The sequence below is a fragment of the Cervus canadensis genome, chromosome 8 (genome assembly GCF_019320065.1).
Source record: "Cervus canadensis isolate Bull #8, Minnesota chromosome 8, ASM1932006v1, whole genome shotgun sequence".
NCBI lineage: Eukaryota > Metazoa > Chordata > Mammalia > Artiodactyla > Cervidae > Cervus > Cervus canadensis.
The window spans coordinates 5,645,732-5,661,376 of NC_057393.1; the positions used below are offsets into that span (position 1 = coordinate 5,645,732).

Consider the following 15,645-nt stretch of genomic DNA (forward strand, 5'->3'; position numbering starts at 1 on the left):
CGGGGGGAAGGGGGGACCTATACTCTTAGTCTTTCACACCTTGGCAGTGATAAAATCACCAACAGGTTTGACCCTGACAGAAACAGAAAGCATCATGACCCTCATCAAGATTCGCACCTATCCACAATAAGCAAAGTAAAAGCATGTATTCTTCAGTCAGGGAGCAGAGCACGACGGCCTCAGAGCACGGGTCTGAAATCCCAGGGACCGTGGAGTGAGCCCAGCACAGGCCCCCCCACCCCGTCCAGTAACACGGGGGCTGTGACCGCTGACCAGTGGCGGGGACCACCCCGTTTGTGACCCTTAGAGCTCTACACACAGTCGCCCGCTCCTCTGGCCTCCGTGCCCCACAGGGTACACAAGACTGGACTGTGAATGCCTCCCCTCTCTTGCTGGTCCTTCTGGAAAGCCAGCCTCAGGCCAACAAAGTGAAGAGTCAGTAAGGAGTCACAGACCTGGGTCCACGCTCCCTCAGTGCCCGTATTCACTGATACACTTCAAGAGGGCTGGGCTTTTAAAGGTGACATGTATTCTGTAAATCAGAAGGACACTGATTCTTAAACTCCATCTCTGTGTTTAGGACTCACACAAGAGCATCGCCCTCCAATAACCGACAAGAACCAGTATCACCCACTGTAGGGCACCCAAAGCAGTCCACAAACTGCAGCAGCAGGACTCAGCTTCAACACCCCAACACCCCGTCTTACCCTTGCTTCTCCTCTCTTCATTCAGAGCTAAACACTGTGGACCAACTGAAAGCTCATTTATTTTAGCCCCACTCTTTCCTCTATAGATATCTAGGAAAAAACACTAATGTTCTCTATAAAATGATGAAGCCATTATTTTAAAGTGGATCAGAAATACCCCAATCCACTTTAAAGTTCAAAAATAACTCATAAATTTGCCCAGATAATCCATGAAACACATCCCTAAGTCAAAACACTGAATGTCCATGCACATGGCCATTTCATGTGTAGGAACCTCTCTCTAGAAACAAAACATGGTTCTAGTTGAAGGAAAGAGAGCGGAAGCCCCACCGTCTTCCCAAGCGAGTTAATTTACCTTGCTGTTTGTTACTGTTGATGTGGCCTGTTTTAATTCTGTGTGTTCTCCAAGGGGCTTTTTTCCTCTATAAAGTAACACTGAAAAGAGCTGCAGAACTCTGGGTGTTCAGTCTGTACTGCCTCGGATAAAATACCAACGCTTTCAGGAGACAGTGTTTGACTCAGGCACAGAGTTCAGACTCAGGGCTCGAGACCCAAACTCAGAGCTTGCCTTTTACTCCACTGGGGAGCAGTTAGGGTGACCGTGGACAACTCCAGCCCAGAACTGCTGTCTGTTAACTGCTGTGTTCTGCTAGACCACAGGGAAAGGAAGGGGAGGAGGAGAGAAAGGCAAAGAAGAATGAGGCAGGGGAAGGGAGAAGACAAAGGAAGGAAGGAAGGAAGAAAAGGGTCTCCTCCCAGCCCTCTAGAGAGCCGGCGCGGGGACACGTACTGGTTGAACAGGATCCGGGAGCGCACGATGAACTTGAAGATGTACTCTAGAGCCTTCATGGCTTTATACAGCTGGTCACTTATTCCAGGCTTCTCGGCATTGTCCACGTAGTTCCGCAAAACCTTCGTCAGCTTCCTGTTCAGAACGGAAACACACATCGACAACTTCAGACGACTACAGTATCTCGTTTCCTAACTGGGGCAGAAATACACAAGTGGGTATTTGGGTTCTTTTTAGCTGGGTTCACAATTTATCAGTATGCGCATATTTGTGAAATGTGTTCAAAACAGATTAAAAGTGACCCATAAAACAACTCTCAGAGGAGCGAGATCTGAGCATTTAACAAGTACTTTCCAAGTTTCAGATGTCTTCCTAAGCATTTAGGCGTATTATATAATTTATTCTCCACAGCAACATTGTAAGACAAGTGTTCAGTTTTACCCCTAATTTGCAGATGGAGAAGCCCAGGACTAGTAGGTGATCTAGCGTTCCCAATGCTCAACGACCAAATCAAAGGGGTTTTCTGGACAGCCATATCTATTTTCCTAATGCTCTCTTGTTTTTAATTGAGTGGTATTTTCAAATGAGAGAGGCAGTAAGAGTAATAATCAGTTTTTAATTCTGTCCAAATGTCTACATTTTCTACCACTATGCATGTGTGCTCAGTCATGTGTGACTCTTTACGACCCCGTGGACTGTAATACACCAGGTTCCTCTGTCCCTGGGATTTCCCAGGCAAGAATACTGGAGTGGATTGCCATTTCCTCCTCCAGGGGATCTTCCCAACCCAGAGGCTGAACTCACGTCTCCTGCACTGGCGGGCAGGTTCTCTATCATGAAGTCAGCTACGGGCCCATAAACGAATAATCGTCAAGTTAAGCCTTTTAAATCATAAAGGAATAATTAAATAACTTCAGGATATTTTCAGCTTTTGACATGCTTGGCTACACTGTAACTTCAAAAACTAGCAACATGTGTAAAACCTATATGACAACAACCAACAAGATTACCCCTAAACCAAACTTCTCCACCCCCTAACTTTTTCAGTAATCAACAAGAATTCCTTCTGACTTTTAAATATTCATTAAAAAAAAAAAAAAAAAAACCAACCTGCCAGGGTACTGACAGCATTTCCCATTAAGTTGAGAGCCAGTGTGCACCAGCTTGTTATCTGAGATTATTACAAGTCACTCATAAGAGCAACTGAAACTTGGCTTGTGGACGACCTCGGAAGAACCTAAGAGTAACGATTTTACTGATAAATCACAATAAAGAGGCTTTTGGGCGACCGAGAGGATGTGAAATCATTTCTAACACTGATCAAGCTGCAGAACTCAAGAACCCTCAAGACGCTATCACAGGAGCCTTCCTGGCAGTGCGTCCTGAAAAAGCGAGGCCAGAAAGATCCCCTCCCCTTAGGCTCCCCTGGCCCCGGTCCTGGGAAGGTATCTATCTATGCTTACATGTCTTGTGATGGTTCTTGAGGCCTGGCAGAGCCTCTCAAGTCCTGGCATAACCCCTGTTTCACCCAGTTTAACATGCTTTCCCAAACTGACAGGCCCACACACCCTGTTCTCTAAACCCTATTGATATCCCAAGGAATAGACATTCCATCTGGAGAAGGGAATGACTACCCACTCCAGTACTCTCACCCAGAGAATCCCATGGACAGAGGAGCCTGGTGGGCTACAGTCCATGGGGTCGCAAAGAGTCAAGACACAACTGACCGACCAACGCTTTCACTTTTCACATTCATTCCATAGAAATAGATTTTGGAAATCCTTCCAACAGTGCAGTCAAAGGAAAGAACAAAAAGAAGGAATGATTTGCAAAAAAGTATGACCCAGAATCAGAAAATAAATTAGGAAGTCACAGGACCCTAATCCACACCCGTCACACCACTTGTAACTATAGAAAGACCAAACTGCTGGGCCCTAGGTGAGAGGAGCAAACGGAAACGTCGGTTCAGTGGGGAGGAGGCCCGAACCAGCTCCGGGAAAGGCAGATCTGTGCACAGAACGAGCACGTCCTGCTGGTTTTTGGGAAGAACCGTGCCCAAAGCTGACGCCTCGCTCCCTCCTCACTTGGACCAGCCCAGGTCACTCTGCCCCATGAACCACCCATGCAGGGAGCACTTGCTCTGTGACTTAGAAGGCTAAGAAGTAACACCCATTGCCTCTAGTCATTGTTAATTTCTTCTCTCAGAGTTGCTTGCAAAGAAAGGCTCCAGATCTCAACATTTATCAAAGGACAGAGGTAAAGAAACTGCCAGGATGTGAGTCTAACCTAAGCCCCTGCCGGCCTCCCCTACAAGCGGGGGAGGGGAGAGACTGTCTGTGATGATGCCTGGTACTAGAAGGTCCCCTGGGCTGGGGAAGGCTACAAACACTTCATTAGGGCAGAGGCAGCCTTCCTGATTGCGTTAGAACTGCGTGAACCTCAATTATCTCCTCTGGCATTTCAAGGCGAAAATACTCAAAATCCAACAGCTCAAGAACCACTTGGGGTTGCTGGTTTGTCAAAACAAGATAAGAACACTTATTTTCCAAAATTAAAATTGCCTTTTCTGCAGATGACAGACTGGACGAGAGGATACGGATTCTCAGCTCCATCCCGTCGTAATTTAACAGTAAGATGGCACTTTTTGTGTCTTCCGTGGAGTAACCTGCCCAACGCTCCCCAGGTTTGCTTCCCCCTTTGAGAATAAGGGCAAGGGGACGCCAGAAAGAGGACCTGGACTGACCTTGCCACCGTTCTGACTTTCTAAAATGAAAGTAAAAAATCTCATCTGAGAAGAGCTGTTTGGCCCAGTTTCAGTAAAGGAGGATGGAGAAGGTGACAGGAGGAGGCCACACGGGACCCAGAGCAGCGCACAGGCCACCCCCATGAACCCTGCACTGGCTCCTTCTGGTTGCTATAGCGAGATGAGGCCACCCGACCGGCAGTCTGCAGGGAACCCTCCGAAGTGCGGGCCAGCTGGGCTTTTCCACCCAGAGAACAGAATGTCTTAAACAAACGTTGATTAGCCAGCAAGCACCAAGCCTGTCACAGCTTGCCCTGTGTGCCTGAGGACACCCCTACTTTCTGCCCACGTCGGGCTCCACCAGCAGCCCTGCAATAAACAAGCACTTGAGCAGATACACAATCCAAGACTCAGGGACAGGACCTTGAGTTCCCGCAGCCAGGGACAACAGGTTCTGACCTAAGCAGGGGCAAGACACAGATGGGAACTTCAGTTCAAGCTCCTGGCCCTAAAAGAGAATCACTTCTAAGGAATCTAAGTGAAATGTTCTTTAAAATATTAAACCTTTTCTTTTCACTGCAGCTCACACAGAAAAAGTCTGAATCAGTGCCAATAAATCCCACTGTGAGAGAACGAGGAACTCACCCTAATAATTCTAATAATAACGAAATCTAACTACTGCTTGGTGCTAAGTGCCACGGATTATTCCAAACACTTGACATGTTAAGAACTCATTAAAATTCTCAAGAAAACCTACAACCGTGCTGTTGTGCGATGAGAAGGCTGAGGCTCAGAGGCGCTAAGCAACCTAAGCTTGCCAAGTGACAGAGTGGTAACATAAGCCAAGGCAGCAAGTCCCCGGGTTGTGGCATTGACACCAGGCTTCACACCGTCCCCTGGGAGCCCTCCTAGACCCGACAGGGGCCCAGGGAGGGAGCAGCTGGGTGAATGGAGAGCAGCTGGGTGGGGAATAAGAATCCTAGTCAGCTAGAGCTGAAGCTTCTCGAACAAAGGAGAGGAACTCTTTAAAGAGCAAGAAGAATCTGAAAAGGAATATATGTATATATTATACACACACACACACACACACACACACACAAAACTGAATCACTCTGGTGTAAACCTGAAACTAACACCACCTTACAAATCAATGCCACTTCAATAAAACCAACTAAATGTAAAGAAAAAAATTTAAAAAAAGAAAGAAATGCAGGAGTATTAAAAGCCAAAATCCAGATGGAGTTTAAAAACAATTGCCAAACCTGCAGATGTTTTATCTGAACAACATTAATATTCTGGCTCTTTAAACATCACTGAGTAACTAAACCAATTAAAAAGAAAAAACTATTTTATCCAGCTTGATCCAGCAGAACAAAAATAAACAAATCACCTGCAACCTTAAAAAATAAAGGGTGAAAAAATAGATTGAAAAGTACAAGACTGAATTTTATTAATATTCACACTAAATAAACAATAATCTCAAGACAAGACCACATCCATTTATTCATTCATCAAATAGCTCTGAGGACGCTGCAGTGTGGCAAGTTCTCTGGATCCATATATCCATTTCATCAAACATAGAGGGAACAACTCAAAGACAAACAAAACGTGTAGAGAAGAACAAGAATTTACTCCGGAATCCTATAATGCATCCCCTATATTTTCCAACAAGATTTTTAGGTCTGTTAAGAGGGAAACAGTAATAAAAATGATCCCAGCAAACTCACCATTGGTGAAAGGAAATGTAGAAAGAACCATAGGCAAAAGTATATGGAAAAGAGTCTTAACAAAAATAGAAAAAGAAGAACCGGTTTTAAAACAACAAAAGAGAACTTACGTGTACGCTAAGGTTGCACTAAAGTGTTTCTTAATGTAGGTTTCCAAAACAGGATTAAAATGCTGAAATTTTCTATCAGCAATTAGTCCAATGATAAATACCTGTTAAATTAATATTTTCATTAGCAAAAGAAATGCAAACCAGTTTGGAATCTTCAGCTGAATCACCTGCACCTCTGTGCGAGTCAACTACGTGCTAACATTTTCAGACACAGGCTGGTCAGCCAGTTTACCTCTTCCTCCGCTACCAATTACATTTGCCTAACTACAGCGCTCCATTGCAAAAAACTTTCTACCTCTCAATTCATTTGCTTTGATTGGGTTTACAACTGAAAATGCTTTCAAGGTTACTGTGATGGCTCCCGCCCTAGCTTCAAAGGTTGCAACATGAAAGCCCCATAATTTCTGAGCAGATGCAAAGTCAAGGTCTCTTACCAGAGCATCAAACACTAATGTATCAAAGGTCTCGCTCTCCGAGTTCTCCATCATGATGTTGAAGAGGGCATCCAAGGTGTCCTGGAGGAACTGGAGGGACACAAAAGGTCAACAGACGATATAAAGTCACCCACTCTCCCCAGCCGATTACTTCTGGCAGAACTCCCAACACCCAGCTTTCCCAAACAGCACCTACTACACGCACATGACAAAAATCTGAGATGAGTGAATTCAGAACAAAGACATGCCACCCTAAGTTAAGCAGAGGATGAGCAGCAAGGAAATGCACAGAGCTCATCCCCCACCCCCCATGGGACTGCTCCAACCCTTCTGCTGGTTTCCACCAAGACCGGGAGCTCAACAGCAACCCTGGGAAGGCTGAATCTGACTTATCCCGTTCACCCTGAGTGTGACCTGAGCTAACAAGTGGGCAGAGCCACAAAGGAACAAATTTTTAGTTTAATAAAGGATCTTCTACAAACACAGGTGCAAGGACAGAAGAGCTATGTGATTCTGAAACTGGAGTACAGAGCAGAGGGCCCAGGAAGTGCTTAATTTATTTAACAGTAATTTAGAAATCCTTTTATAGCCTACTATGTCACCAAATAAATATTACAGCATAGAATGACAAAATATTATGAATATAATTTTGAAAAAATTAGGAGACTTCAAAGTTATGTCACACTAGAAATTATCTTTGAATCCTTCCCCTATTCTCCCTAGAAAGAAGTATAAGATGAACTAAAAAGACTAAATTGGAAGTAATGAGTTCCTTGTCGGTGGGGTAGGGCAAAATGCCATACAGTGGACTACTGACCATACAGTGGACTAGTGACCATACAAGGAAATGAAGTGTGTGTATATTCATCGTTAAATCAATATGGATCCGCAGATTGAAACCAGGGTGAGATGTCGCTTCATCCCGGGTGTGGTGACTATCATCAAATAGATGGACAGCAGTTAAGCATGAGAAAGGCAGAGAGAAACTGGAGCCCTGATATATATGCTGGTAGAAATGTAGAATGAGGCAATGGCTTTGGAAAACCAACTGACAATCCACCAAAGGGTTAAATGTAGATTTACCATGCAACTCAATAATCTCATTCCTGGGTATAAAGCCAAAAGAATGGAAAACATGTATCTACACAAAAATGTGTACACAAATATTCAGAGTAGCTTTATTCACCATGGTCAAAACGTGGAAACAACCCAAGTGTCCATCACCTAATGAATGGATAAACTGATGAATGGAATGCTTGCACGCTAAGTCACCTCAGTCGTGTCTGACTCTTTGAGATCCCATGAACTGCAGCCTGCCAGGCTCGCTGTCCATGGGATTCTCCAGGCAAGAATACTGGAGTGGTAGCCATTTCCTCCTCCAGGGGATCTTCCCGACCCAAGGATTGAACCCTTGTCTCTTATGTCACCTGCATTGGCAGGCAGGTTCTTTACCACTAGCGCCACCTGGAAAAGCCCATGAACTGTGGCATATCCATACAGTGCAGCATTTATTATTTAAACATAAAAAGGAATGAAGTTCTGACACATGCCACCATCTGCCTTGAAAGCACTGTACTCAGGAAAAGAAGTCAATAAGAAAAACATGTTATATATTGTCACTCGATTTACATAAAGTAGCTGGAATAGTCAAATCTATAAAGACAGCTGGTTGCAGGCAGAGTGGAGTGATGGCCAGCAGGTATAGGATTTCTTTTTCTGGTGATGGAAATGTTCTGGAATGAGATTGTTCAGGCAGTTGCACAACTCTGTGGATATACTGAAAACCAGTGAATTGTATGTGTATGGTATGTGAATTACATCTCAAACACGTGGTTATTAAGAACACAAGGAGGAAGTGAGACAGTCCCACAGCTAGGACAGAGGATGGCTGTGTGAGATCCCTGGACCAAGGCTCCCTTGGCTGCTCGGCCCACACACAGAACTCCAGGGGCTCTCGAGTCCCCAGACGATCTTGAGACTGAGAAACCAAACACAAGGATCTGCCCTCCCACCAGAGCTCACCCCCTAGCCCCTGTAAAGCTGTGGAAGCTTGCACATTCAGGGTCCCACAGCTCTTTCCTGCTGGCTCAGATGGTAAAGAATCCACCTGCAATGCAGAAGACCCGGGATGGCTCCCTGGGTCCAGAAGATCCCTTGGAGAAAGGAATGGCTACCCACTCCAGTATTCTTGCCTGGAGAAGTCCATAGACAGAGGAGCCTAGCGGGCTGCAGTCCATGGGGTCACAAAGAGTCAGACATGACTAAGCGACTACCAAAGCTCTTCTTCCCAAGAGAGGACAAGCTCCCAGACCTAGTAAGCAATCTAAGACCTGTCAGGCATAAAATCCTCATTCTGTTCTACTGTGCCTCCGACCCCCTATTCCGTGCCAGGAAGTGTCACATACAAATGGGCAGAGGAGTGAAACCAGCCGGAGCAGAAGGCATTCTGGTCTAGACATCCACCGTTCTGTCAACTCCGTAATTATTTAAGCCTGTACCACCTTCATTACTTTTGTATCATTTCCCATCATTTTCAGATTGCAAAAGCTTCGCAAAGGTCAAAACTTGACGCCATCTGCTAATAGCCCAATGTTCCTGCCAAGAGACTCCCCAGGTGCCAAGCCCTGGCTTGGCACAGTTCAAGGAAGTAGGTCCACCCGCCCCACCCAGACGACTGACACAGAAACAGGGGCCGGGGCCTGGAGAGCTGCAGCAGAGTGTCCTGAGGGTGGGCCCTCACTCAAGGCCATGAAAGGGCTGCTTTTGACTCCCACCCTCTCTCCAAGACCATCCACTGAAGACCATGATCACCATTTTCATGTGAGCAAATATTTTCTCCAAGCAGCGTCACTTTTTCCAAATGAGCAAATGCTTTGATCTGTCTATCAGGCAATGTCATCTTTCCAGTAAAAGTTACAAACACACAGGGACTTCTCCGGTGGCCCAGTGGTTAAGACCTCATCTTCCAATACAAGGGGTGCAGTTTCAACCCCTGATCAGGGAACTTAGTAGATTACACATGCCTTAAGGCCACAAAACCAAAACACAAAACAGAAGCAATAGTGTAATAAATTCAATAAAGACTCTAAAAAATGTTGCTGTTGTTCAGTTGCTAAGCTGTGTCCAACTCTGCGACCACATGGACTACAGCACACCAGTCTTCCCTGTCCTCCACTATCTCCCAGAGTTTGCACGAATTCATGGCCATTGAATCGGTGATGCCATCTAATCATCTTCTGCCGCTCCCTTCTCCTCCTGCCCTCAATCTTGCCCAGCATCAGGGTCTTGTCCAATGAGTTGACTCTCTGCATCAGGTGGCCAAAGTATTGGAGCTTCAGCTTCAGCATCAGTCTTTCCAATGAATTGGAATCAGAGTTGATTGCCTTTAGGATTGACTGCTTTGATCTCCTTGCCGTCCAATGGACTCTCAAGAGTCTTCTCCAGCACCCCAATTCAAAAAAAACCAATTGTTTGGTGCTCAGTCTTCTTTATGGCCCAACTCTCACATCTGTCCATGACTACTGGAAGAACCATAGTTTTGACTATACAGACCTTTGTCAGCAAAGTGATGTCTCTGCTTTCTAATACACTGTCTAGATTTGTCATAGCTTTTCTTCCAAGAAGCAAGTGCCTTTTAATTTCATGGCTGCAGTCACTGTCCTCATTGATTTTGGAGCCCAAGAAAAGAAAATCTGTCACTGCTTCAACTTTCTCCCGTTCTACTCGCCATGAAGTTATGGGACTGAATGCCATGGTCTTAGTTTTTCTAAAGTTGAGTTTCAAGCCAGCTTTTTCACTCTCCTCTTTCACCCTAATCAAGAAGTTCTTTAATTCCTCTGAAGGGTTCCTAAAAAATGGTACACATCAAGAAAACCAAAAATCTTAAGAAAAAAGTTACAAATACACAAAAGGGAGGTCTTAAATAAGTGGAATAAGACCCACAGCCTATAAGTGTTCTTCCGTATAACGGAAAGCAGCCCCATGCAGGCTGGGACCCCATGTGGTCCTCAGATGAGTCCGTTCTCCACTCTAGGCCTAAGGATGTTAAGACACGCTGGTGACAGGAAAGAGTAAAACTCAGGCAAAGCAGGTAAGGGCCAGACAAGTCCTCCAGGCCTGGGCAGTTCCAGTGAACACAGGAAGGGTCACGAGAGAGGTGAAAAATCATCTCCAGGGATGAACAATAGGAGATGATAATAGACCAGCTAAAAGGGACAGAGGAAGGCAATAAAACCAGATGGCTCCAGATTTTCCCTGGTCAGTGTAACAAAAGTTCAACAGAAATACAAGTAATCCCTGACGTGATACAGGGGCCGAAAAATGAAAGAGGACACAATTTCATTAACTGTGGGTCTTTTAAAGAAGTGCTGTGAAGTTATTCAGCCAGTTTTCATCCGAACTAGGGAATTCATAGAACCCGGGGAAGTTTAAAATACAATTAACGTTGTCCAAGCCAGGACAAGAAGACAAGGGCCGGGAAAAGATGATTAAACTTAGAAGATTAGCAAGGATATGTTTGAGTGGCTATACAATGAATTTAGGAGAGCGACGCCGCCAAATTAATTTATACTGAAGCTAACCACACTGCTGTTTAATTGAGACCATTTTAAGTAATTAATTTTTAGAGAGATAAGGGTGTCTCCCTCCGCGAGCATCTCTCACGGAGGGGATGGGATGGGATAGAGGCAGCAGCACAGACCTGGCGGCGGGGAGCCTGCTCAGGAGCAACCACGAGGCGGGGGGCCAGCCCGCTGCCCCCAGCCCGGGTGGAGCCCCATGGACACGGACGGGCACTGCCTTCCGTACAAGGAGGCGTCACCGGGCAGACGGGAGACAGGAGAGGCTGAAGAAAATACCAAAAGTGCCAACAAGGACCACACTTGAGCATTCCAAGGGACCTCCAATCACACTCGTCTGACTGTCCAATCTCAGGTGTAGATTCAGGAGGCCACCAGCATTGCTCCACAGCCTGCTCTGTGCGAGGCTAAGAAATAAACCAAGACTGCAAGGGAGGAAAGCAGCTAAGCCTGAGGACTGCGACTTCACGGGCATACCGCGCAGTTCTCCACGTCGACGACAGGGCTTCTGGGTAAGTCGTGAGCCAGGGTTAAGGATGACAAGGACGGCAGGACAGTGATGAGGATAAATCATGACACTCTTGTACCACCTCCCAGGGCCAGAACCTACTGCAACCTCCACAAGGATCATCTGAACAAGGCACTCTGGCTCTGTCCATTTTACCGCAGGGAAAGTATGTGTGTTAGTCGCTTAGTCGTGTCCAACCCTTTGTGAACCCATGGACTATCGTCTGCCAGGCTCCTTGCCTCTATCCAGAGAATTCTCCAGGCAAGAATACTAGAGTGGGTGGCCATTCCCTTCTCCAGGGGATCTTCCCAGCCCAGAAATTGAACCCAGGTCTCCTGCATTGCAGGCAGATTATTTACTGTCTGAGTCGCCCAAGAAGCCCAGCAAAGGCACAGACTACAGTGGGGAAAGTGAGGCTTAAACAAGGTTATTTAACCTATGGCAGCCCCACAGCGAGGGCCCACTGGAGGGGAGCCCAGGGCTCTAGACTCGGATGATTCCAAAGACCATTTCCATCACAGTGAAGCCAGGCCACCCTGCCTGACCAGGGTCCAAGAAGGATTCTGTCCTCCTAGAGGCGTGTGTCAACATCCCAAAGACGCTGGTGGTTTAAGGGGTCAGAGCCAGAGCCCCACGCCGGCAGGCCGCGCTTCATCGCACTTGGCAGGTACTCTGGTTTTTACCAATCCAAGGTTTGTGACAATCCTGGATCCAGCAAGTTTATCGGCCCCAATTTTCCAAGAGCACTAGCTCACTCGGTGTCTCTGGGTCACATTTTGATAATTCTCACAATATTTCCAGCTTCTTCATTGATATATTTGTGGTGATGATGTGATCAGCGATCTCTGATACGACTACTGCAAAAGGGTTATCAGTCACCAAAGATTCGAGTGACGGCATTTCTCGCAACAAGGTATTTTTTAATTAAGGTGTGGACATGATTTTTTCTAATTTTGGAAGGTATAGTTTATTTACAATGTGTTAGTTTCAAGTGTACAACACAGTGGTTCAGTCATACATGTATATCCATGTACATATAAATATACATATAAATTATATGCATTATATATACATGTGTATTATAATACATATATATTATACATTGTAGATACTGTAATACATTATATATTATATATTGCTTTTTAGATTCTTTTCCATTACAGGTTTTTATAAAATAATGAGCTTGGTCCCCTCTGCTGTACACGAGGTCCCTGTTGGTTACCCATTTTATATCATACCTAGCTTCTCTGACACGAGGTTACCACACACTCCAAAGACTGCAGCAAGGTGTGGGCGTCCCTTTGATTTGCATCCAGGAACCAAATAATTCATGTGATCTGCCTTCCCACCACAATGTGAAACCGAACCCACCGTATCTTGGAGGCGTGGCTCTACGGTCTTGGGAGGCCGCACCTACACCGGTTCACACACTTTAGGACAAGCGAACAGCGTGGGGGCCATGTTACCTTCACCACCTCTCCACCGTCCACCTTCATCAGCTGCCTCAGGTTCTGCTGCAGCAGGTTGGTGTTCGATCGCCACTTCAGGAGCCCCAGCAGATCCACTGGAAACAGGAAACGACAATCAGTTCCTCCCAGCAAGGACTGGTCTTCCTCACGCACCCATCACATCAGGTCTCCAACATCACTTTTTGAACAGAAAAACCAAGTCTCTTTGGAAATGTTCGCCAGCTAAATATTTCAGTACTTTTCTAGAGGCATCCTTGATGCCCAGTGCAGCTGAATTCATTACTTTCAATTACATTTACCATGAAATGATTTACAAACAAAAGCTTCAGAAAGGCAGCAGGGAGCCCGTGAAAGGAAGACCTTTCCACCTACAAGAAGGCAAATCAGAGCAGCAGCAGGCCTGCAAGGCCGCTCCTGGCAGCTTCTCCCCCGCAGTTATTTCCTGCCTGAGAACAAGACTCTTACTTTTTAAGATAAAATAATATAAAATAAGGGCCTCCCCAACAGCTCAGTGGTAAAGAAACCGCCTGCAATGTGGGAGACGCAGAAGATCTGGGTTCGATCCCTAGGTTGGTAAGATCCCCTGGAGAAGGAACTGGCAACCCACTCCAGTATTCTTGCCTGGGAAATCCCGTGGACAGAGGAGCCTGGCGAGCCACAGTCCAAGGGGTCTCAAAGAGTCGGACATGACTGAGTGCCTGGGCATGTGATATAAAATAACCAACTCAAATGCAGTACTGAGAATGCAAGGGGACAGTCCCTGAAGGAGACAAGAACGCTGGCCACTGCTCTACTGAGCCTGCCGCCCTCACCAAGGCTGGGCCTTTCTGTGAGTCTTTATGTTTGTTTCCTAACAGAAAAACCTCAAGTTGAATGCAATGGTTTTTGCAGACTAAATGTGGAAGACAATGTTGAGAAATGACTTTGTTTAAGGCATGAAGACAGACTCCAAAACATCTCTAGGAAAAGACATAGGCCTACACAACTCTCACTTGAAGTCATATTAATATCCCATTACGTGAAAAAAACACAATTAGCAAAACAGATCTAATGTACTGTTTATGCTCATCAGGAATGAACTTCTGCTACAGACACTGTCTCTTTAAGAAAAACCCTAGTCAATACTGAAAAGAAAAACAATTTTGGCGATAAGGTAGAATTTCAGTGAATACAAGACAACAATTATAATTTAAGGATGTGAAAGTGTTAGTCGCTCAGTCATGTTAGACTCTTTGCAACCCTATGAACTGTAGCCCGCCAGGCTCCTCTGTCCCTGGGGTTTCCCAGACAAGAATACTGGAATGGGAAGCCATGCCCTCATCCGGGGGATCTTCCCAACCCAGAGATTGAACCCACATCTCCTGCATACTGTCAGGCAAGAATATTGGAGTGGGAAGCCATGTGCTACTCCAGGGGATCTTCCCAACCCAGGGTTCAAACCCAGGTCTCCTGCATTACCATCTGAGCGATCAGGGAAAGCCCATAAACATCAAACCACATAAAAGGCATACAGGTGATGAGCAATAAACACACATCCGCATTGATATGACCTCATCCAAGCACAGGTGTTGAAGGTTAAGAGTTACAAACAGGAAAAAGCAGGGGGACATCCTAGTGTATTTGGAATATGAAGAGCATAGATAGAAGCATCAGGTGGGCCACGCTGAGAGTGGGACCATAAAGAGGGCTGAGCGCCAAAGAATTAATGCTTTTGAACTGTGGTGTTCAAACTCTTGAGAATCCCTTGGACTGCAAGGAGATCAAACCAGCTATTCCTAAAGGAAATCAATCCTGAATATTCACTGGAGGGACTGATGCTGAAGCTCCAATACTTTGGCCACCTGATGCAAAGAACTGACTCATTGGAAAAGACCCTGATGCTGGGAAAGATTGAGGGCAGGAGGAGAAGGGGACGACAGGATGAGATGGTTGGATGGCATTACCGACTCGATGGACATGAGTTTCAGTAAGCTCTGGGAGATGTTGAAGGACAGGGAGGCCTGGCGTGCTGCAGTCCATGGGGTCACAAAGAGTCGGACATGACTGAGCAACTCAACAGCAACAACAACCGCTATATGACCTTGGACAAGTAACTTCACCTCAGTTTTCCTATCTGAACAATGGGTGCATGGTTCCCTGAGTCACAGGGTTGGTGCAAGAATTAAATAGTAAGACATGGGAAAAGCACTTAGCATGATGCCCGGCGGGAAGACCCGCAGCAGCCGTCCATCAAAGAGATGAACATTTTAGTCATTCATCAAGAAAGCTGACATAGTTTAATTTCTAATCAAAAGGGAAGTCATGAGAAAGGCTACATCCTGCTCAGTCACGCTCTCAGTCCTGGGGTTAAGGGAGCTTTCTACCGCATAAGAATTACCAGCAAATTTTTTTTTTAAAACAGAGGCTAGTTAATAATCTGAATCCATTCAAGTAAAGTTAGTGGCACTTTGGATTAGAAGGAGGCTGAGGTTCCCCTCTACGCTGTACTTTTGAGAAAAGATCATCATGTTAGTCACTCAGTCATGTCCGACTCTTTGCAACCCGATGGACTATAGACACCCAGGCTCCTCTGTCTATGGA

The 15,645-nt window shown here is 45.8% G+C and overlaps 1 protein-coding gene across 2 annotated transcripts in view; it reads right to left on the reverse strand.

The window, feature by feature from the left end:
- DOCK1 (dedicator of cytokinesis 1) overlaps positions 1-15,645 on the reverse strand; it is a 546,616-nt gene that overhangs the window by 423,145 nt on the left and 107,826 nt on the right. For both annotated transcript variants that reach the window (XM_043475106.1, XM_043475105.1), the window contains exons 19-22: positions 13,063-13,160; positions 6,512-6,601; positions 6,078-6,178; positions 1,498-1,632 (exon numbers count right to left, since the gene is read on the reverse strand). In XM_043475106.1, the coding sequence (XP_043331041.1) occupies positions 1,498-1,632; positions 6,078-6,178; positions 6,512-6,601; positions 13,063-13,160 (424 nt within the window). The remainder of the gene's footprint in view (positions 1-1,497; positions 1,633-6,077; positions 6,179-6,511; positions 6,602-13,062; positions 13,161-15,645) is intronic.